The 23,331-nt window shown below is 41.8% G+C and overlaps 1 protein-coding gene across 3 annotated transcripts; it reads right to left on the bottom strand.

The window, feature by feature from the left end:
- Positions 1-13,166: 13,166 nt before the first annotated feature.
- LOC132397749 (probable G-protein coupled receptor 34) lies at positions 13,167-21,133 on the bottom strand. Of its 3 annotated transcripts, XM_059976511.1 has the most exons (3): positions 21,009-21,129; positions 20,339-20,451; positions 13,167-15,645 (listed from the first exon to the last, which is right to left on the bottom strand). In XM_059976511.1, exon 3 carries the CDS (start codon positions 15,634-15,636, stop codon positions 14,599-14,601), a length of 1,038 nt encoding a protein of 345 aa, XP_059832494.1. In that variant the 5' UTR covers positions 15,637-15,645; positions 20,339-20,451; positions 21,009-21,129; the 3' UTR covers positions 13,167-14,598. The 3 variants fall into 3 exon arrangements, with proteins under 3 accessions (XP_059832494.1, XP_059832495.1, XP_059832496.1); XM_059976512.1 differs by lacking the exon at positions 20,339-20,451 and having other exon boundaries at positions 21,009-21,133; XM_059976513.1 differs by lacking the exon at positions 21,009-21,129 and having other exon boundaries at positions 20,347-20,374.
- Between the last annotated feature and the right edge of the window lie 2,198 nt (positions 21,134-23,331).

Genomic DNA, 23,331 nt, shown 5'->3' with positions numbered 1-23,331 from the left:
CCAGTCCTGCCCCTCTTGCAGTGTAGTCTCACTAATGGCTACAATTTCATAATTGCTGTTCTATTCCATGCGCTGAGCTCATCTGCCTTCCCTGCGATGCTTCTTGCATGGAGATATACACAGCTCAGGACACTAATTACACCAACCTTCTGATTTTGTCTGAGATCTTCACAACATCTGTCTCCACAGCTTCTCCACTATCTGTTCTGGCACTCTGGTTCTCAACCCCCTGCAAGTGTAGTTTAAACCAACCCCTCCACCGCCTCCTCAATGCAGCACTGGCAACCCTTCCCGCTAGGATATTAGTTCCCCACCAGTTCAAGTGCAAACCCTCTCTTCTGCACAGGTCCTGCCATCCCTGGAAGGGAGCCCAATTGATGTGTGAATGAAATCACCAGAGAACAGTACTGGTAGGTATGAAACAGCTTCTTTATCTGACAACACATGGTACAGCAGGCATCATGTTGAGACGCTTTCAGTCAAAAAGTCTGGCTGGCCCTGCATGGGGCTTGATATTGTATGTGCTAAATATCAAAGGATATTTACAAAGTATGGTCAATGCTTTCTTTGAAACTACACTCAAATTTAATACCTCCCGATTCGCATGCACACCAGACATCCAAATGAATTTTAATTAGCGTTGTCTGGTCTGGGATTCACACTTTTAGGGATGCTTCTAGGCACTTTCAGAACTGCATTCCAAATTTAATACACAATACATGCTGTATTCAGGTGTAAAGACCGGTAGCCAAAGTCATTTAATTGAATTGAATTGACTTTATTTCTTACATACTTCACATACACGAGGAGTAAAAATCTTTATGTCTCTGTCTAAATGTGCAATGTGAAAATTATATTAATTTGTAATAAATAGTAAGATATACAACAAAACAGTCAATATAGCTTAGAAATACAATTATATCAACGTGAATTAATCAGTCTGATGGCCTGCTGGAAGAAGCTGTCCTGGAGACTGTTGGTCCTGGCTTTAATGCTGCGGTACTGGTTCCCAGATGGAAGCAGCTGGAACAGTTTGTGGTTGGGATGATTTGGGTCCCCGATGATCCTTTGGGCCCTTTTTACGCACCTGTCGCTGTAAGTGTCCTGAATCATGGGAAGTTCACAACTGCAGATGCGCTGGGCTGTCTGCACCACTCTCTGCAGAGTCCTGTGATTGAGGTAAGTACAGTCCCCATACCAGGCAGTGATGCAGCCAGTCAGGATGCTCTCAATTGTGCCCCTGTAGAAAGTCCTTAGGATTTGGAGACTCATTCCGAACTTCTTCAACTGTCCGAGGTGAAAGAGGCGCTGTTGTGCCTTTTTCACCACGCAGCCAGTATGTATAGACCAAGTGAAGTCCTTGGTGATGTGTATACTGAGAAACTTAAAGCTGTTCACCCTCCCAACCTCAGCCTCAAAGATGACTAAGGTGCAGGTTGCATCAGCGGCTCTCCTCGGAGGCTCAGTGTTGGCGACATGGAACCGAGCGTTAAAAAGATTTAGCTCATCTGGGAGAGAGGCAGCGATGTTGGCAGCACCACTGTGTTTAGCTTTGAAGTCTGCGATGGTGTGCAGACTTTGCCACAAGCTGCGTGTGTTGTTGGTGGAGAGATGTCCCCGTACTGTCGTTTCGCTGTCTTGATGACTTTGCGCAGATCGTACCTGCATTTCCTGAGCTCCTGCGGATTACCGGCAACGTAAGCTCTGTCTCGCGTGGTAGGTGGAGCTCGAATGGAACTGTTGATCCAGGGTTTCTGGTTTGCATTGACTCCGATTGATTTTTGGGGGATTTTTGGATGCACTTCTGGATGAAGCTCATGACCCCTTCCGTGAACTTGGAGACACCTTCATCATGAAAATGTAAACGTGCCAAACCAAAAAATCGCTCCAACATACCCAATGGTCCAAAACCTTATGCCTTCCCTCCTACACCAATTCCTTAGCCATGTGTTAAACTGTATGATCTTCCATTTCCTGGCCCACTAGCACATGGTACAGGCAACGATCCAATGATCAGCACCCTGGAGGTCCTGTCCTTTAACTTAGCACCTAACTCCATCACCTCCCTTAGCAGAACCTGATCATTCATCCTTCCCCTGTCATTGGTACCTAAATGGACCATAACCTTTGGCTGTTCACCTTCCTATTTAAGAATGCTGAGGCCTCAATCTAAGTCATCCTGGACCCTGGCACCCAGGAGGCAACATACAGCCCAGGAATCCCATTCTTGCCCACACAACCTCCTTTCTGTTCCCCCAGTGAGTCCCCTATCACCACAGCTCTCCTCTTCTCCCCCATCCCTTCTGAGTCACAGAGCCAGAATCAGTGGCAGAGATCTGACTGTTGCGATATGTTTTTTTATCAATGCATCTGCTAACAGTTACGTAAGTGGTTCTCTCAGAAAACTGGCATGTAAATTTCACTGTAGGCCATTGGCAAATTCTGTGTTAATAACAGCATGAATCACATTGCAAGTAACTCTCAGAGAACTGATTCCAAGTATAATAGGGAAGATGTCTATTTGAATTTAGATTCAGAATCAAAATCGTTTATTATCACTGTCTTATATGATGGCAGATTTGTTGTTTTGTGTGGCAGCAGTACAATGCAAAGATATAAAAAAATTAAATATTACAAAATAAATCAATAGTGCAAAAAAGGAACAATGAGGTAGTTTTCATGGGATAGCGGAGAGAATTGTGCCCGTGGTGGACTGGCAGAGTCTGCAACTCTCTGCAGTCCTGTGCATTGGAGCCTCCATTCCAGGCTGTGATGAAACTACTCAGAATGCTCTTCAGCAAACGTAGAGAAAATTGCAAAGAGGCTTTGGTGACATAGCAGATCCACTGAGCAGCTGGGGTGCTCTCATGGTGACTGCATCAGTGTGTTGGGCCCAAGAGAGATCCTTGGAAGTGTTAAAACCCAAGTTCTCAAAGCTTATCATTCTTTCCACTACCCACCCCTCAATGGACTTTAGAAGAACGAGGGCAAATCTCATTGAAATCTGCCAGATGCTGTAAGATTGAGATAGAGTGGATATGGAGAGGATGTTTCCAATTGTGGGAGTGTCAAGGACCAGAGGGCAGAGAGACTCGGAACAGAAGGACAACACTTGAAACAGGGATGAGGAGGAATTTCTTTAGCTCAAGGGGGGTGAATCTGTAGAATCCATTGCAACAGATGGCTGTGGAGTCCAAGTCGGTGGGTACAGTTAAAACAGAAGTTGGTAATAGACAGTAGACAATAGGTGCAGAAGTAGACCATTCGGCCCCTCGAGTCTGCACCGCAATTCTGAGATCATGGCTGATCATTCACTATCAATACCCAGTCCCTGCCTTGTCCCCATATCCCTTGATTCCCCTATCCATCAGATATCTATCTAGCTCCTTCTTGAAAGCATCCAGAGAATTGGCCTCCACCGTCTTCCGAGGCAGTGCATTCCACACCTCCACAACTCCCTGGGAGAAGAAGCTCTTCCTCAACTCTGTTTTAAATAACTGACCTCTTATTCTCAATCCATGCCCTCTGGTACTGGACTCTCCCAACATCTGGAACATATTTCCTGCCTCAATCCTATCAAATCCTTTAATTATCTTAAACGTTTCAATCAGATCCCCTCTCAATCTCCTCAATTCCAGTGTGTACAAGCCCAATCTCTCCAATCTTTCTGCGTAAGACAGCCCTGCCATCCCAGGAATCAACCTAGTGAATCTACGCTGCACTTCCTCAATTGCCAGAATGTCCTTCCTTAAACCTGGAGACCAAAACTGTACACAATATTCCAGGTGTGGTCTCACCAGGGCCCTGTACAAATGCAAAAGGACATCCTTGCTCTTGTACTCAATTCCCCTTGTAATAAAGGCCAACATTCCATTTGCCCTCTTCACTGTGTTGCACTTGCTCATTCACCTTCATTGACTGATGAAGGTGATGTAGGTTCTTGATTAGTAACAGTGACAAAGGTTATGAGGAGAAGGCAGGAGAATGGGGATGAGAGGGATATTAAATCAGCCACATTCAAATGGAATGGTGCAGCAGACTAGAAGAGCCAAATGACCTAATTCTACTCTTATATAGCCATAGAACCACAGAACATTACAGCACAGAAACTGGCCTTTTGGCCCTTCTTGGCTGTGCCGAACAATTTTTCTGCCTAGTCCCACTGACTTGCACCTGGCCCATATCCATATGGTCAATTGTGCACTGGTGTGTGTTTTCTGGACTTGCTCATCCTGAAGTCCACAATCAATTCCTTGGTCTTGCTGCTATTGAGTGCAAGGCTGTTGTTGTGACCCTACTTAACCTGCTGCTCGATCTCACTTCTGCTTGCCTCGTTGTCACTATCGGAAGCTCTGCCAGCAATAGGTTGTGTCATCAGCAAATTCCTGGACGACATTTGAGCTGTGTTTAGTCACACAGTCATGTGTGTACAGACAGTACAGCAGTGGGCTAAGCACACATTCTTGAGGTGTGCCTGAGTTGATTGTCAAGAGATTTTTTTTTAATTTATTATCCAAAATAAACTTTATCATAATAAAAATATTTATAAGAATTAACCATGCAATTCCTTTTCATCCTTACATTTGTAGACAATGCATTTAGAGTTAAATTACATTTTTTAAAACCAAGAGCACTATTGTACTCGTGACACCCCACTGGGTGGTAGCAACTACAACAACTGGGGTACTTGATGTCCGCCTGTGTGTGTGTTCTTGGGAACAGCCATAGATCAGAGGATCCTCTATTACGCAGCGGGATGGGATGAACCACGGCACAAGCCCTTGCATCTTTCCTGGTCGGGCAAGTTGCTGAACAGCATGGCCTCACACTTCATGTGGACATCTCTGGCACCTGATGTGAACTGGTTGCAGATGGTGATCTCCCTGAGAAATGACCTCGGATCTGATCAGAAGGTAACGTCACCCGTGTATAGGGAGGTTTCACCCGGCTGCCTTCACATCTTGGCAGCGTCCCCCCTCTTCTGCTCTTGTCCTTCCCGATGGCTTTGGCAAAGACAGGGGAGAATAGACAATCCTGCCTGACACCAGATTTGATGGGGAAGCTGTCTGTTTTCCACTCATTGATTTGGACTGCACCACAGATGTCTGTGTAATACAGTTGGATCCAATTCCTAATGCCTTCCCCAAAGCCCATTAAGGAGAGCACGTCCATCATGTAGGAGTGTGATACCCTGTCAAAGACTTTCTCCTGGCCCAAGCTGACCACGCAGGCATCCATTCCTTTGTCCTGCATGAAGGTGATAGATGTTCTCTGAACAGTGCAAGGCTGTCAATGATCTTCCTGCCTCATACAATACAGGTTTGGTTAGGGTGGATTGCCTGTTCTGTAGCAGACTTGACCCCATTGGTGATGGCCTTGGACGCGATCTTGTAATCTACATTCAACAATGCTTTGATTGCCAGAGGAGGAGATATATCACTAACCAGTACTGACTGGGGTCGCTGATGAGGAAGTGAGAGTTGAGAGCCAGTGAGATTGCATCCACTGTGAACTTGTGGTGGTGGGCACATTGCAGCAGGTCCAGGCTCTTGCTTAGGCAGGAGTTAATTCTAGCCAAGACAAACCTCTTGAAACACTCGATTACAGTAGATGTGAGTGCTACAGGACCATAGTCATTGAACATAGTACAGGTTCTTCAGCTCATAATGTTGTACCTATCAATCTAACTCTTCCCTCCTACATAACCCTCCATTTTTCTATCATTCATGTGTCTATCTGTGAGTTTCTTAAATGTTCCTAACGTATCAGCATCTACCACCACCCCTGCAGGATGTTTGATGCACTCAGAACTCTCTGTGTAAAGAACTTACCCCTGATATGCCCCTGTACTTTCCTCCAATCTCCTTCAAATTATGCCCTCCCCCAGTATTAACCATTTCTGCCCTGGATTATTATCAATTTATACGCCTCTATCGTCACCTCCCATCCTCCTTCACTCCTAAGGTATAACCCCTAGATCGCTCAATCTATCCTCAGAAGACATTTCTAATGCAGACAGCAACCTCGTAACTCTCTGCAGTGTGAGGCAGTTCACCCTGCTCATACAGGGCATGGGACTGATTGCTGCCATTTTGAAGCAGGTGGGAACTTTAGAATGTAACAATGAGAAACTGAAGATGTCCTTGAATATTCCAACCAGTTGGTTGGCATAGATTTTCACTACCATCCAGGACACTATCAAATTCTGAAGAGAACTCAATGAGCTGTATATGGTCTTTTCAAATTCTTTATTTTTTATGTGTTTGCTATAGGAAACAGAGATTAAATCCATTCAGAATTTGCATTTACTTTGATGAAACACTCATTGCAAGCATTAAGGATTTCCATTTCTGTTTGAAAATATAACAATCATTCTGATGTGTTACTCTGGAGAATGGAAACCAGCAGCCATAATAATTCTTCAAGCCAGGGGATGGAACAAGAGATAACTTGATAGAAAATTAAAATTAAAAGCTTGGAGGAGAATTTGGTGATTTATAAAGCAATGACGTAATTGTTCAGAAATTAAATTTCATCCTCTTTTGGTACACTATGCGTGATCTATGTATGGAGCTTAACTCAACTTGATCCTCCACAGACTTCTATAAAATTGGGATAACATTAATTAAAAGTCAGTAAAATAATATTTTACATTTGGAATCCTGTGCTAAGCAAGATCTGTGCAGACTGTGCGTGAGAGCTGGTTAAAAAGCATGGAGCTGCTGCATCATTGAGGACATTATTATTCTAAAGTTCTCTCTTCATTGCTTCCACAGAACTCCGCACAGCAGGCTCTTGCGAAAGTGAAGGAAACATGGCAGTTTGTTCCTGTCGTCAGCAATTAGCTGGACGCTGACAGCTTACATTCATTCCTCAACCACACTTTATCTACTTGTGCACATGGAAAGCAGCTTGGCCCCCGTCGTCAAACTGCTCTGAAGTTTGAACAAATACATGTCATTTTTATACAGAAATTGACAAGTTGTATGGAACTATTGATCCAATAGATATCTTGTGTACTTCTAAATCCAATCCTTTGTATATTCAAGTACCAATCAAAATATATATTTCAGGTGTTCTGAAATAATTAAACCTATGTGTTAAAGGTGGATAATACTTGAGAATTAGTATAACAACTGTCTAATGGTAAATGTTGCCCTGGAATCTTTTACTTTCATCTTTATCTTGTCTTACACTTGGAGATCTTGGTCCCCAGGCTTGAACAGAAAGGCTGTTAGGCTTTCAAGGGCCATGTTCAGCCTGGGTAACTGCACTATGTCTATGCACTGTCTCTGTCAACTTATCATCTTTACTGTTACCTTACTGAATTACCAGACATAGAAAAGTCTATACGAAGTGTCTGCGCTCTGTTCTGTCAGCACATAATTTAAACCCTGCTTTGCTGTAACTTCTGCATTTACACTCATCCCCCATGTGATGGTGTGCCCTTATCAAGCCCCACGCAGTGAGTGGGGTTATGCCTCTGCAAGAGTTGGGTTCATTAGCTAAGCAGGTGCTTGCTCTGATGTGATTTTTACAGACAAGCTGTGAAGAGGAACAGAGACAGATGGTGATAGGTGGAAACAGATCAGGGGGAAAGAAATGTTTGATAAGGCTTACTTTCAAAGTTCAAAGTAAATTTATTATCAACGTACATATATGTTGCCATTAACAACCTGATGTTCATTTTCTTGTGGGCACACTCAGTAAATCCATAATAGTACCAGTGAAAGACCACATCAACTGGGCACACAAACAGTGTGCAAAAAACAACAAACTGCAAATATAAAAAGAAGGAAATAATAATAATAAATAAATAAGCAATAAATATTGAACACATGGGTCTATAGGTTATGGGAGTGATGGGGCAAGTGAAGTTATTCCCTTTAGTTCAAAGGGACTTTAAAGTTGCTGACCCTCTCCGCCTCTGATCCTCCGATGAGGACTGGCTCATGGACCTCTGGTTTCCTCCTGATGTCAGTAACCATCTCCTTGACCTTGCTGACAATGAGTAAGACGTTGTTGTGGACCACTCTGCCAGATTTCCAATCCCCCTCTTAATGCTGATTCATCACCACCTTTGATTCGGCCTACAACAGTGGTGTCACCAACAAACTTGAATATGGCTTCATTTTAGCTTATAATGAATGAAATGATGTTAGGGATTCAAAGGTTTTGGAATTATGTGAAAATAGCAGATATTAATTCAAATGGTGACCAGTCTTCAGGAAAAAAACCTATTCACAGTTTATACTTGGTGGCTAGTGAAACTATTCATTGGGCATGGGACAATCTGATTCTGTCCCAGTGAAATTACACAGGAGAAGATAATCAATGAATGTTCCTGTTAACTGGTGGTCATTGAAAACTTCAGAATGAGATCAGGAAAGGCATTAGTGGCCATCTCATATTGTTAAAGGCATATCCCTGCCACTTAATGAACAGTTCAGGACTGATCTGTTTAGTCATGCAATACTCTAGCTAGCTGTGTATTCATGAAGGCATTCCTCAACACTAACGAAAGGAACATATTTTGAGTGTCTGGAGTTTGCATGAAGAAGCTTTCGAAACAGACACCACTGCTGACCACCAAATTCAAGAGGAGTTACTTTCCCCAGGCAGTAAGGCTGATCAACAGCACCACCTACTAACCCACCACCATACTTCATCATCTCCTGTCAGAGTCACCTTATGTACACAAGCATCACTTTATGAACATACGATCAATGTACAGGTATATAAGCTATTTATATCCCATTATTGTGACCTTTATCTTACTGTAACACACACAAACTACTGGAAGAACCCAGCAGGTCAGGCGGTATCCAAGGAAATGAACAAATATAGAAACATAGAAAACCTACAGCACAATACAGGCCCTTCAGCCCAGTTGAGCCGAACATGTCCCTGTCTTAGAAATTACTAGGCTTACTCATAGCCCCCTATTTTTCTAAGCTCCATTTACCTATCCAAAAGTCTCTTAAAAGACCCTATCGTATCTGCCTCCACCACCGTTGCCGGCAGCCCATTCCACGCACTCACCACTCTCTGAGTAAAAGCTTACCCCTGACATCTCCTCTGTACCTACTCCCCAGCACCTTAAACATGTGTCCTCTTGGCAACCATTTCAGCCCTGGGAAAAGGCCTCGGACTATCCACACGATCAATGCCTCCGTTGATATTTTGGGCCCAAACCCTTCTTCAGGACTGGAAAGGAAGAGGGAAGATGCTAGAATGAAAGGTGGGAGGAGAAGAAAAGTTTGAAGGTAATAGGTGAAGCTAGTTGGGTAGGAAAGGTAAAAGGCTGGAGAGGAAAGAATCTGATATGAGAGGAGAACAGACCATAGGAGAAAGGGAAAGAAGAGGGGACCCAATAGGAGTGATTCCTGTGGAATGTTGGGGCAGGGTAGGTAAAGATATGTTTGTTGGTAGGATCCCTTTGGATATGGCAGAAGTTGCAAAGGATGACCTGTTGGATGCAGAGTTTCTTGTGGTGGTATCTTAAGGATAAGAGAAACCTTATCACTGTTCAGGCAGCAGAAAGATGGGGTGAGCATGGATGTGTGGGAAATGGAGGCGATGCAGGTGAGGGCAGCATCAATGGTGGAGGAAGGGAAACCACGTTCTTTACAGAAAGGGCATCTCTGATGGAAAGCTGTATCCCGAGATCAGAAGCGGTGCAGGCAAAGAAGCCGAGAAAAGGGAATAGCATTTTTACAGGAGATGGAATGGGAAAAGGTATAGTCCAGATAACTGGGGGAATTGGTAGGTTTATAAAAGATGTTAGTCAATGGTTTGTCTCCAGGGATGGAGGAAAAGAGTTCGAGAAAGGGGCGGGAGGTGACAGAAATAAACCAAGTGAATTTAAGGACTGGATGGAAGTTAGAAATTAATGAGCTCAGCATGGGTGCATGAAGCAGCACCAATGCAGTTATCAATGTAGTGGAGGAAGAGTTGGGAAGTATTACTGGGAAGGCTTGGAATACGGACTGTTCTATGCAGCCAAAGAGGAGGCAGACATAGCTGGGGCCCATGAGGGGACCCATTGCTACCCTTTGATTCTGGAGAAAGTGGGAGGAGACGAAGGAAAATTGTTGAGGGTGAGACTAGTTCTGCCAGATGTAGGAGGGTAATTTTGGAGGGGAACTGGTTGGTTCTTTTACTGAGAAAGACACTAGCGGAGAGCTAGCAGGCTTCTTGATGGGGAATAGAAGTGTGTAGAGACTGGATGTCCACCGTGAAAATGAGCCAGTGAAGGCTGAAGAATTGAAAGTTACCAAGAAGAGCCGTGTATGTGGGTGGGAACACACTGAACCAAAGAGGATAGACTGGAATTGTGGTTCAGTGGGCAGGACCAGACAGAGACAATAGGCCTACCTGGACAGTCAGATAGAGTTAAGATGCAGACGAGGGTGTGAGCGTGGCCGGGTCTGCACGGCAAACAGGAGACAGGCAGCAGGCAATTCTTATCTTGACATGGAACATTGCTGAATTTGAATGACAAACAGGGAAAGTAAACAGCAGACAATACTTACCTTGACACGGAGAGACAGAGTTACCCGGGTAAACCTCGGTACCGAAGTAAAACTGAATATACACAATCCTTAGCGGCCGGGAACGTGAATTACACACTGGCTAAAACAACGATCCGGCGATGAGTGGATGCAGATCTGGGGTTTTTATGCTGCAGGTTTAGATGATAATCAGGTGCCACAACCAATGAGCTCAGGAGAACATGGGGAAAAGGGAATTAGGAGAATATGAGGGATTAACGGTCGGGACCTTGACACAGGCAGCTTCTATGGAAAAGAGTACAGTCGATGTTTCAGGCCAAAACCCTTCGGCAGGTCATTGATTTCAGGTAATCAGGAAGGTTTCTAATCTGAAAAATTAACATTTGCTCTTTCCACATGTGCTGCCTGATCTGCTGACTGTTTTCAGCACCTTCTGTTTTTACTTCAGAGCTCTAGGTCTCACTCTACAGTGTCTGGATTTACATTGAACTGCAGCTGCTAAGTTAACAAATTTCACGTCACATGCTGGTGACAGTAAACCCGATTCTGATTCTGATTTCCAGTTTCTGTGACATACCAGGTGCCTGGGCCATTTTCTCGCTGAGAGCTGCATCGCCCAGAAAAGATTACTGGCATTATCCAACCTTAGTAAAATGACTTGAGCTATTTCTGTACCAAGTTAGATAATAACTCTAACACAATAAGATCAGGAAAATATAAAAAGTCTAACATCCCATGAAACACTTGGAATAGAACATAGAACAGTACAGCACAGGAACAAGCCCTTCAGCTGACAATGTTGTGCTGAACCAGCTGAAAATTAAATTTAAAAAACCCAAAATATAATCCCTTCTACCTACACAACCTCCATATCCCCCCATCTTCTTCATATTCATGTGTCTATGTAAACATCTATTAAAAGCTGCTAATGAATTTGCCTTTGCCATTATACCAGGCAGCTCATTCCAGGCATCAGCTACTCTCTGAGTAAAAAAACTTACCCCTCACATCCCCTTTGAACCTACCCCCTTTCACCCTCAATGCGTGCCCTCTGGTGTTAGACATTTCAACCCTGGAAAGCTGTCTACTCTGTCTATGCCTCACATGATCTTACAAGCCTTGATCTCTCCTCAGCCTCCAACACTCCAGAGAAAACAACCCAAGTTTGTTCAGCCTCTCATGATAGCTCGTGCCCTCTAAACCAGGCAGCACCCTGGTAAACATCTTCTGCACCCTCTCCAAAGCCTCAACATCCTTCATATAGTGGGGCAGCCAGAACAGTATGCAATTCTCCAGATGTGGCCTGACCAGAGTTTTATAAAGTCGCAGCATTATGTCTTGGCTTTAGAACTCAATGCCTTGATTAATAAAAACAAGGATTTCATGAGCCTTCTTAACCACACTCTTGACTTGTAGCGTATACAAGAGGAAATCTTCAGGTGTTGCAAATCCAAAGCAAACACACACAAGATGCTGGAGGAACTCAGCAGACCAGGCAGCATCCATGGAAAAAGGTAAACAGCGGACATTTTGGGCTGAGATCATCCTCCAGCATTGTGCGTGTTGCTATCGACCTATGTAGCCACTTTCAAGGAGCTATGAACTTGGACCCCCAGATCTCTCTGCTCAGCAACACTGTTAGGGTTTTACCCTTAACAGTGTACTGTCTCTTTGCATTTGCCCTACCAAGGTGCAACACCTCACATCTATCTGGGTTAAACTCCATCTGCAACTTCACTGCCCGTATTTGCAACTTGTCTGTATCACACTGTATACGCTAATAAGACCACTATTGCTGGTCTTCTACACTAGCCACAACTCCACCAATCTTGCAAACTAACCCTTCCATCTACATTTCCATCCAGGTTGTTTATATACATCACGAACAGCAGAGGGCCCAATACTAATCCCTGTAGAACACCACCAATTACAGACCTCCAGCTCGAATAAATCTACTACACTCTGTCTTCTATGTGCTAGCCAATACACAAGCGTAGGAAGGAAAATGCGTTACTTTACTTTCAAATTTCAACTCCCTTCTCTTCACATTGTATCCAGATTTTCATTCCCTTCCATCCACAGTGATGTGTTCTCTATTCCAAGCTCATTAACTCCCACAACTATCCTAAATACACCCACACACCCAGTCTTTCTGTAGAAATTCCATTCTACTCCAATAGGGTTTTCACTTAATCACATCTTTTCTGACAGTTTCCTTTTGCAGATGTGCTGCTCAATGGAGAAGCCCCTCCACCATGATTAACATGTTCCTTGACCACTCTCATCCCTTTTTTCACACTTCTACTCTCAGCCTTTCCCCTCTCTCACAGAGCTTTAATGGGGTTTCCTCGCATTCCTCCCTACGAGTCTTACATTGAATATCACCTGCAGCCATTTCTGCTATCTTCAGTGAAATGGCACCACATACCACAACCTTCTGGAGTTCCCATCTCAGCATTTTAAATGGCATTTAGTTACCTCCAACAAGTTTACCTTCTTAGAACTCTTGCTTTGCGTGTGCATTTCAGTGTGGAGCCTTTCAGATAAATATAGGAGACTATAGTAATATTACATTGTCTCAGTCACTATATTTTTTAAAGTTCAAAACCACAATGATTAGGAAAGTAACATATTTTATTAGAGTAAAGCTGATGTATACAAAATCATCTCTTTGACCTGTGTTGATAAACACAGTGAGCATGTTATAGGTTATTATAGACAATTTTTCTTTTGCATATTGCCTTTATTTACAGTCTAATCATTCCAGTGGTTCAAATTTTACCAGTCTCATTGAAAACAATTATTTCTAAAATGGGACTTATATATTCAAAATAGAGCAGTTCTTTAAACATCTGGTAAGTCAGCTCATCTACTGTCCAGTACATTTTTGTCCTTAAAATGGTTTATTGCACAGTAAAATGAATTTAAAACCTTCTTCTCATTGCCATGATCAACTATGTAAACCAGCAAGACCAAAGTTTTTTTTAATATTTAGTGCAGACGTTTGATTCTCACAGAACAACAATTACTTTCGCAATGAAATACTCATCCATATTTTGAGTTTGGGAAGTTCATCTGCCCTTCTCCAGACAGTCTACACTCTCTTGTGTCCACGCAGTTTGGGAAGGTAGAAATTTTCAGGTTGAACAAGTTGCACAACTGGCCTTGAATGTACTTATTTTTCCTTATGTAATAATGCTGCATTGAAATTATCTGGGGAGCACTTGAAGTGCTCTCTATAAGTTCAGTATAACTTAGATCAGGGGTGTCAAACTAATTTTAGGTCACGGCCAGATTGAGCAAAATGCAGCTTCATGCGGGCCGGATCAGTCGGACGCGTGCGAATGCAGCTTTCGTTGCCTCCGTTTTTTCAGCCTGCTCTCATGTGTCTCAGTCTCTGCTATAACTACAAAGTGTTTCACTTCACAAATTCCATTTCTGATGAAGAAGACTGCCGAATAAACACTAAAAACCCTGAAAACCTGGTACCTGAATAAACTCAGCATTAGCCATATCATACGCCATAGGTGCTTCGATTACTGGGGCCAGCTATAATAGTAATTAGATATTATCTCGCGGGCCAAAGATAATTCCACCATGGGCCAGATTTGGCCCGCAGGCCTTGAGTTTGACATATATGAGTTAGATCATATATCTTTTTTGCAAAAAGACTCTAATAACCTGTTTGAAAGCCACAGAGGAAGTAGTTGTATAGTTGCATCAGAGGAGTCTATGGTTGATATTTTCATTCCCATGAATTCCAGTATTCAACAGGAGCCCAACTCATCCTCTTGCACTGATTTTCCTTATTGTGACCATATAACTGTAGCCCAACTCATCCTCTTGCACTGATTTTCCTTATTGTGACCATATAGTTGCCTCATGTATTTGCCAGGCTGTTTATGAGATGCATTCATAAATGGAACTTGTGCTCTCTCTAGTAAGGCCATTTCAGCCCATAGGAATGCGATGATGCCAATCCTTTCCGGAAGTACCACTGTCCAGCAAGATAGTTGCTGCAATTTTGCTGCCATGAAGGCCATACATTCCATTTCTATCCCACTTACTCAGGGATCACACCTCTTCAGATTTCTGTGATGGATTTGAAACTGTTTAGTGTGCCATTGGTTTTGGGGAAAGTTTTGTTGAATTTTCCATAAAAGGTGTTAAGTATAGTCCTACGAAAGGAGTTGGAGAGAAAGAAATAGATGATTGGATCAAGACAACTGTTCAGAGCAGAGAGGCACAGTACCAGTTCATTGGCTATGTGCAGGGAATTCTTTGTGAGGCAGCTGGGAATTATATCCATCTGAGAGAGCACATACGGGATTCGAACAATATGGTATGGCATGAAGCACACAATGTAGATCACAAGAACGATAAATGTCTTCAAAATTGCTCTAGTTCTCACTTTCCGGATTTCTTCTTTCTTTTTCCCCTGGGAGATCTTGTAGAGCTTGACAGCAATCTTAGCATAAGATATGAGGAAAAGCAAAGAGAGGAGGAAGATGAATATGACGGCTGCCAGGTTCATTGAACCGGCTAGTTTACTTTGACTTTTGTAGTGGAAACACTTTGAGTCTTTAGAGTTTGTGGTGCTCAGCACAACAAAGGGAAGCATTAACAGAAAGATGGATGCCCACAGAGCCATGGATATGCCTGAACTCCATTTCACACTGTGGAGTCTGAATTTGCGGAGAGGCTTTGTGATCTTCAAATAGCGGTCCAGGCTGATCAGCACCAGGAATGCAATGCTGACGTACATATTAATGTAGAAGAATGCCCCAATGATCTTACAGAAGTAGCACTTGGCCATCCAGGCATATTCTCCGATGTGGTAGGCGATCCTGAATGGAAGGCAGAGCAACAGCAGGAGGTCAGCCAGGGCCAGGTGCTTCATGTAAATGGAGATCGATGTTGCCTTCTTCTGATTGAAGTAAAACACCCACAAGGCCATTACATTGCTCGCCAGCCCTATCACACAGATAATGGAGTAGAAAACAGGCAGCACGGTTGAGAGGAAGCCATCTTCAATTTTACAGGTAGGCTCTGGTGTACTAGAAGTTATTGAAGTCTGGGTAGTATTGTCAAGTAATGATGCCAAAGTTGACAAATTAGCCATAGTTGTAATCTAAATCATAGGCAAAAAAAAAAACACGGAAGAACATTAGATTCAATGCATAAGTGAAAATAATCTGTAAATTAACAATTAACTCTTTTGAAACAGGCCTATTTTTTTCATGCCAGGTGTGAGACACTTTGAGTCAGGCTTTTCTGTGTTATTCTACGTGTACCAACTGTTTCCAACCTCTGTTAGTCAGGTTTTTCATTAATTGAACATATTGGGCGTTTAATTCATATTGCAATAATCTAACTTTATTCTTCAGATTTTAAAAGACAAACACTGCCACACATCAAGGATGCATGCACGCCCATTGCTCTACCCTCTCTATGCTCATGATTGTGTGGCTAGGCACAGCTCAAGCACCATCGATAAACTGGCAGGATTTCAGGTGGTGATGAGAAGGCGTAGAGGGGTGAGGTAGATCAGCTGGTTCAGTGTTGTCAAAACAACAACCTTGCACTCAACATCAGTAAGACCAAGGAGTTGATTCTGGGTTTCAGGAAGGTGGAGTCGAGGGAACACACACTAGTCCTCACCGAGGGATCAGGTGTGGAAAGAGTGAGCAGTTTCAAGTTCCTGGGTGTCAACGTCTCTGAAAATCTATCCTGGGTCCAACATGTTGATGCAATTACAAAGAAACCACAACAGTGGCTGTATTTCATTAGGAGTTTGAGGAGATTTGGTATGTCACCAAAGACTCTTAAAAATTTCTATACATGTGTTGTGGAGAGCATTCAAACTTATTGCATTACAGTCCAGCACGGAGGGGCCACTGCACAGGATCAGAAAAAGCTACAGGAAGTTGCAAACCTAGCCAGCTCCATCTTGGGCACTAGTTTCCCCAACATTCAGGACGTCTTCAGAAGGTGATGCCTCAAAAAAGGCAGCATCTGTCATTAAGGACCCCATCACTCAGAACATGCCTCCTTCTCATTGCTTTCATCAAGGAGGAGGTACAGGAGCCTGAAGACACACACTCAGTATTTTCGTAACAGCTTCTTCCCCACTGCCATCAGATTTCTGAATGGACATTGAACCCATGTACACTACCTCACTTTTTGCTCTTGTTGCACTACTTACTTAATTTAATTTTAATGTATATATATATTTCTCATTGTAATTTACATGTTTTTATATTGGACAATGTTATGTATAGCTGCTACAAAACAACATATTTCACAACATATACCAGTGATATTCTGAGCTGTTCTGATTATAAAGAGGAACCAAGTGAGTAAAAGATTAAAAGCTGATCATCTAAACTTTTAGGGAACTCTATGTTTCAGATTGATTTTCAGATTTATTTATCACATCAACATCGAAGCACACAGCAAAATGTGCCATTTGCGTTAACAACCAGCACAGCCAAAGATGTGCACGTTCTGGCACCAACATAGCATGTGTGAAATGCTCTGCAGAACGACGCAGACGACAATAAAGCAGAGCCAAACAACAAAGCAACAGCAGCAAAACAAGTCCAATTCCTCCCTCCGTCCCTCCCATCCACACACACGCACAGTCCTCTAACCCCAGGACAGCACGCTTCAGCCTTAAGCCTCGGGGATTTGTTGGAGTCCATGATTTCAGTATTGGGGGATAGTTACATATATTTTTAGACTTCCAGTTGAATTAAAATACTATACATCCAGAATCAAACAAGTTGCCACCAAATTAGCTTTCTGGGTCAGACTGAAAGTAAAATCCTCATTTCCATCCTGACAAGTTCTGCCACCCTGAGCCCTGACAAGTTCTACCAAACCTCTCCAAGTTTTTGATTTAGAAATAACAAAGAAATCAATTGTTCTCACAGTGAGACAGTTCAATTGCATTTCTCGAACTTCTTCTTCATCAGCCTAATATTCAGCTGAATAATTGTGGTTAACAGACTTGAGGTGGCCACTGTGCGCTTCAAAGACTTGTTCAATACCCACAAGCTTATTGACAATCAGCTGCCGATGCAGGAACATTGCAGCACGAAATGGCTTCAATAGATTTTTACCTTGATGCATCAAAATACAAACTACTGGGTGTGGGGAATGTAAAGAATATCCACAAACAAGAAATAGATAAAATACAAACAGACTAGGAGAAGTGAGCAATAAAGCCGGAGTTTATACAGTATAATGTGAAATTGAATTGGAATTTATTATTGAATCAACTTGCTGCCCCTCTTCATGGAAATGAGAACAAATCTTTCCGAAGGGAAAATCGTGTTTCTTGAACTTTCTTAACATTTTTGAGGAAGTGACAGCTCAAATAATAAATTCGACCATGTGGTTTACTCAATGTCTGTGCAGCATCTGACAAGGAATTTTATTGACTCAAGTTAAAGGTCAGTTTAAATTTAAGTTAAATAATTGAATTAGATCTGAGCTACAATGGATTTTCATTAGACGAATTATCTTGGGATGAGTGTGCTGCAGCTAATTCATATATAGTGCATCAGTGTTAACTGATGGGACTCCAGTGGATTTCCTATTGATATCAATGATTCAGATTCAAAACCTCAGTGCACATTTGCAGAAAATAAGAAACTGAAAGGGAAATAGAATTCAAACAAGCAGCTCAGAAGTTATAAACTATTGGACAACACGTAATCTAGCTAGCAATTTAATGCATTGTACCACACAGAGGAGCAATAAAGAATATTAATATTGTAAACAAAATCTGTTATACAACCAACTCAGGTTAAAAAGCCAAGGCAGAAAATGAAAAAGAGATGGGAGCATTGAATGATCTGATATAAGCAAATCCACCTAATGTGGAGCAGTAATCAACAAAGACTACAAAACAACAGAATATTAGACATTGCATTGAGCAGAACTACATTTTGGATATTACATTCAGATCTAGATGGCAAAAAAGATTCTGATCCCTAATGCTGGGGCTGGAAGGGGATGGGGAAAAGCAATGGACTGGAAAGGCAAAGGATTTGCAAGTTAACCACTCTTGACTAGCCAGTATCAGGAGCATGTAAATGGGGTGCACTATGTAGTACTGCTCAGCGGAAAAAGAAGTATCTCCGCACTGTACGGTTAACCCGTGAGACATTCCTGATTCTGCCTCAAGCCTCACCAGCTAGTGAACTGTGAAACTTTATGCTCCAAGGAGACCTGCTCGCAGGAGTGAGAGCGGCCAGTCTGGTTCACTCGACTTGCTGTCAGGAAATGACTGAGAGAACAGAGGTTCTGTCTCCTAAAGCTTTTTGGCAGTGGGGGTGAAGATTTGACCTTCTGAAATAGTTATCCTTCTGATATATGTTGGGCATAGTAGATCAGGTAGCGTTAATGCTGAGAGAAGCAGGGTTAATGAATGTTCAGATGAATGATATATCAACAACCTGAAATGGTCAGTCTGTTTCTCTTTTCATTTGATGTTGCTGGATCTGCTTTATACCTCCAGCATTCTTTATTTTTACTTCTACTCTCCAATATCTGCAGTATTTTGCTCTTTTGATGGACCAGACTGAAACATTGATATTGAACTACTCATTGGAGACTTGAGTCACCCCAACCACAAACTATTCCAGCTGCTCCCATCTGGGAAACAGTACCGCAGCATAAGAGCCAGGACCAACAGGGTCCGGAACAGCTTCTTCCACCGGGCCATCAGACTGATTAATTCATGCTGACACAACTGTATTTCTATGTTATATTTACTGTCCTGTTGTTCATGCTATTTATTATGTTACTATAAATTGCACATTGCACATTTAGACAGAGACGTAACATAAAGATTTTTACTCCTCGTGTATGTGAAGGGTGTAAGAAATAAAGTAAATTCAACTTGCCCAGACATGACCAGTTCACACAAGCACAGACTGGCCAATCATACTGATCTCAACCATAACAAACAGAATCAGAATCCGTTTATTATCACAGATGCGTTGTGAAATGTGTTGTTTTGTGGCAGCAGTACAGTGCAAGACATAAAACAATAACTATAAGTTACAATCAAAGTAAACGCATATATAATACAAAAGAGGACTCGTGAGGTAGTGTTATGGACCATTCAGAAAAATAATGGCAGGGAGAAGAAAGCAAATTGATAGAAAGGGGTTTTGCAGTTTTGTCAAATATTTCTTCTATTAAGCTGCACGCTTAAGCTTCCATCAGTATCATTCAGCTCCCGATCTCATTACTACACCAGTCCAAACCTGGACAAAAGAGGCCAATTTCAGAGCCAGGAGTAATTGTCCAGACAGCACTCGTCCAGGTGTAGGTCAAGGAGCCCTGATTGAATTGAACTCGGTGCACGTCAGTTTGAAAATCCTCCACTGGCTGTGGTAAACTACAACACTGAGTGGCAAGCCGTAGGAGTCAAAGCTCACTCACCTCAGTCTAAGTATATTACTGCAAGATTTCCCCAGAGCAAAGTATGAGTTATATCAGAAATCTTTATCTGCTTTATCAATTAATTTCCCACAGAATTAAGATCAATGTTTGCTGATGGCTGTGGAAAATTAATTTCTACTCACAACTCTTCAACAAATAATTCACATTAGCAAGTCATGAGTGACATTCATGTGTGGATTACAGAGCTTTCAGTTATATTTCCTCGGTGTTCAATGGCTTTTCTACTGGTAGAAGTTCCTCACTATAAATTTCCTGAAGACAGTCACTACTCAGAAACCTATCTGGACAACCACATAAATACAGTTCCTTCAAAATGTCTGGGTATTTTATGGAGAGCGACTCACCTACTGACCTTTCAAATTTTTCAAACGACCTTCAAGCTGTACATCAGCAGTGTGATGATACTATATCTCCTCCACTAGACAGCTCCAGCAATACTCCAGAAGGTTAATATCATCTAGTTAAGAGGGAGAGGTAAGATTAATGTTAAACTAAACCTCCAGCACAAACTTGCATTGCTTATATGACCACATTGATTAGCATTTGATGTAACTACAACATATTGCCTGGTATTACTGCCTATTCAGACATACTGCTTACAATTACTCACTGCTAAAGCATACCACAATCTTATAGATTTTTGCTTACATGGTCTCTGCCTCTATCAACTGCAAATTTTCTGCCTGTACCTTCCGCGTCACACCACTATCCCATATACATCTGCAACACATTAGTTTACACAAACTTTGTTGTTTATATTAAACTTTCAAAATGCAACAAATGGACCCTAGTAACCATGACGTGGGACAACCAAATTCTTCGATCTCCCCTAAATTCCTAGAGGTTTCACCATAAAAGTTTAACGTGACAAATTCCAGGGGAAGGTATGTTTGTCGGCTGCTGTGCATAAGATAAAGTTCTCAGCTGGGAAGCTACTCGATAATAATTTACAAGGAGTTAAGAAATGACTAGCTTGTGAATGGTGATTTGAGTTATAATTTCATAGGCTCTTACCTGCTCTGTGGTGTTTCGTTCTGCTCTCTCACTGTAAGTTCATTGAGAACCCCTTTTTAATTCCTCTGTCAATGGAAATTCCATTGAGGGAACTACGCAGGCTTTGCTTTGTAGTTTAGCTCATGGGTTAGTGCTTCCTGATGTAATTTCTATGACACGCTTCTTTTCTCAGTGGTTTTAAGTATACGCCTACTTCCTTAACATGTTGCTTCAAAAAGAAAACAAGAAGGAAATTGTTTAAAGTGTACTGAATAGAAGCAGATTCAGGAGTCAGAGCAGATCTTTGCTGCTTGTAGAAACAAAGAAAAATACTTCATACTTACAGAAAATGTTGATAGAACAACACACTTCAGATTATTCTTCTTTGCCTGATTTGTTCATATTTCAGCTTAGGGGCAAAGGTAATATTTATTGCAGCCTCTCATTTAGCCCTTTAATGAATTATCTTGCCAGGCCAGGTCAGGGTCATACATATTATATTGCTGTATCTGGAGTATATGTTGGCCCAGAAATAAAAATAGAAGATGCTAGAAACATTTAGCATGTCAAAAATAAAGAGACTTCACAGTATTTCTTTGAAGATCGTAAAGCCATAAGACAAAGGAGCGGAATCAGGACATTTTGGCCATTGAGTCTACTCTGTCATTCAATCATGGCTGATTTATTATCTCTCTCATTCCTCTTTTGCTTCACTCCCTTCTTAAAGAATGGACACAAAACTATCAAATGTTCCGTATGCATTGACCATTTCAGTCCTGGGATCGCTCTCAGGAACCTCCTCTGGATGCTCTCCAATGCCTGCACATTCTTTCTTTGATAAAGGGCCCAAAGCTGCTCACAATACTTCAATTTCTTTGAAGAAATGTGAGCAGTTCCCAAAATGGCTCACAGTACTCCAAGTTCAGTCTGACCGATGCCTTTTAAAGCCTCAGCATTACATCCTTGTATCCAGGTCATCCTTTCTTCCCACTACTGCCATCAATAAGGAGGTATTGAAGCCTCAAGTCCTGTACCACCAGTTTCAGGGACATTTATTACCACTCACCATCTCTTGCTCCTGAACCTGTGTAGATAACTTCACTCAGTTTCACTCACTCTAGCACTGAACTGATCCCACAAACTATAGACATACTTTCAAAAACTCTTCAATTCATGTTCTTGATATTTATTTATTTATTTGTTTGTTTTTCTTTCCCCTTTTTTCTATTTCCACAGTTTCTTGTCTTTTACACACTGGTTGTTTGGCTGTCTCTGTTGTACGTGGTTATTCATTGATGCTATTGTATTTTTTTGTATTTCAGCTGTGAATGCCTACAAGAAAATTAATCTCAGGGTAGTAGAGTATATGGTAACATATATTTTGATAGTAAATTTACTTTGAACTTTGATCTTGCAAACAAATTTTGCCAGCTCCTCGCTCAATGCAGTTACTTTACTCAACAGTATTAACAATACATTTAATTTTAGATTCTTCCTCTCAAACTGCAGGGTGAATTCTATCATATTATGATCACCCACTCCCAAGAGTTCCTTTACTCCATAATCAAATCGCAACACTGGATTTAGAATTGGTTTTTCCATTGTGGGTTCAACTATAAGCTGCTCTAAAAGCCCATCTCGTAGGCATTCTACAAATTCCTTCTCTTGGGATCCAGCACGAAAATAATATTCCCAATCTACCCACATATTGAAATCCCCCATGTTCATCGTAACTTTATCCCTTTTACATGCCTTTTTATTTCCTGGTTTGGTGTTTTACGCCACATCCTGGCTACTGTTGGGAGATGTTTTTTTCCACAGAAGCTGCCTGAGAAGTGTTTTAACATTTTGCTTTTTTTAGCTTTCTCAGCAGTTTCATTTTGATGTCTAAACCTGTCTTTGCAGGGTATTAGAGAATTCGATGATTTTCTAAAATAATCTAATAGTTGGCAATGCTTGTCTTTTTAATAGAATTTAAGTCTTCAGCCACCATTGTTTAATTTGAATTCAGCTTACTTGACAGTTTCTCTCTCCCTCTTGTTTACTCAACTCCATTACTAAGCCACGTGGTAGTCTTTAACTCTCAAAGTCTGGGTATCAGCATGGGTCAACAGTATGTGACTTACTTTCCTTTCAAGTTGCATTTTCACTAAGCAACACAAAGCCTGACTTATATTAGAAGATTAGAAATCACATTATTTCTTTATGACCTAATGAACATAAGTTCCTAAAGAGATAACAGATACCCAAAACTTTCTCTTGCTGGTCTGTGATTTAAAGCAGTCCCTTTCGAACACAAATATTCACCTTTACCTAAATAATTCAAAGAGACACCTTAAACTTT

The sequence above is a fragment of the Hypanus sabinus genome, chromosome 8 (assembly GCF_030144855.1).
Source record: "Hypanus sabinus isolate sHypSab1 chromosome 8, sHypSab1.hap1, whole genome shotgun sequence".
NCBI classification, from domain to species: Eukaryota; Metazoa; Chordata; class Chondrichthyes; order Myliobatiformes; family Dasyatidae; genus Hypanus; species Hypanus sabinus.
This window is presented reverse-complemented; position numbering and strand designations above follow the sequence as displayed.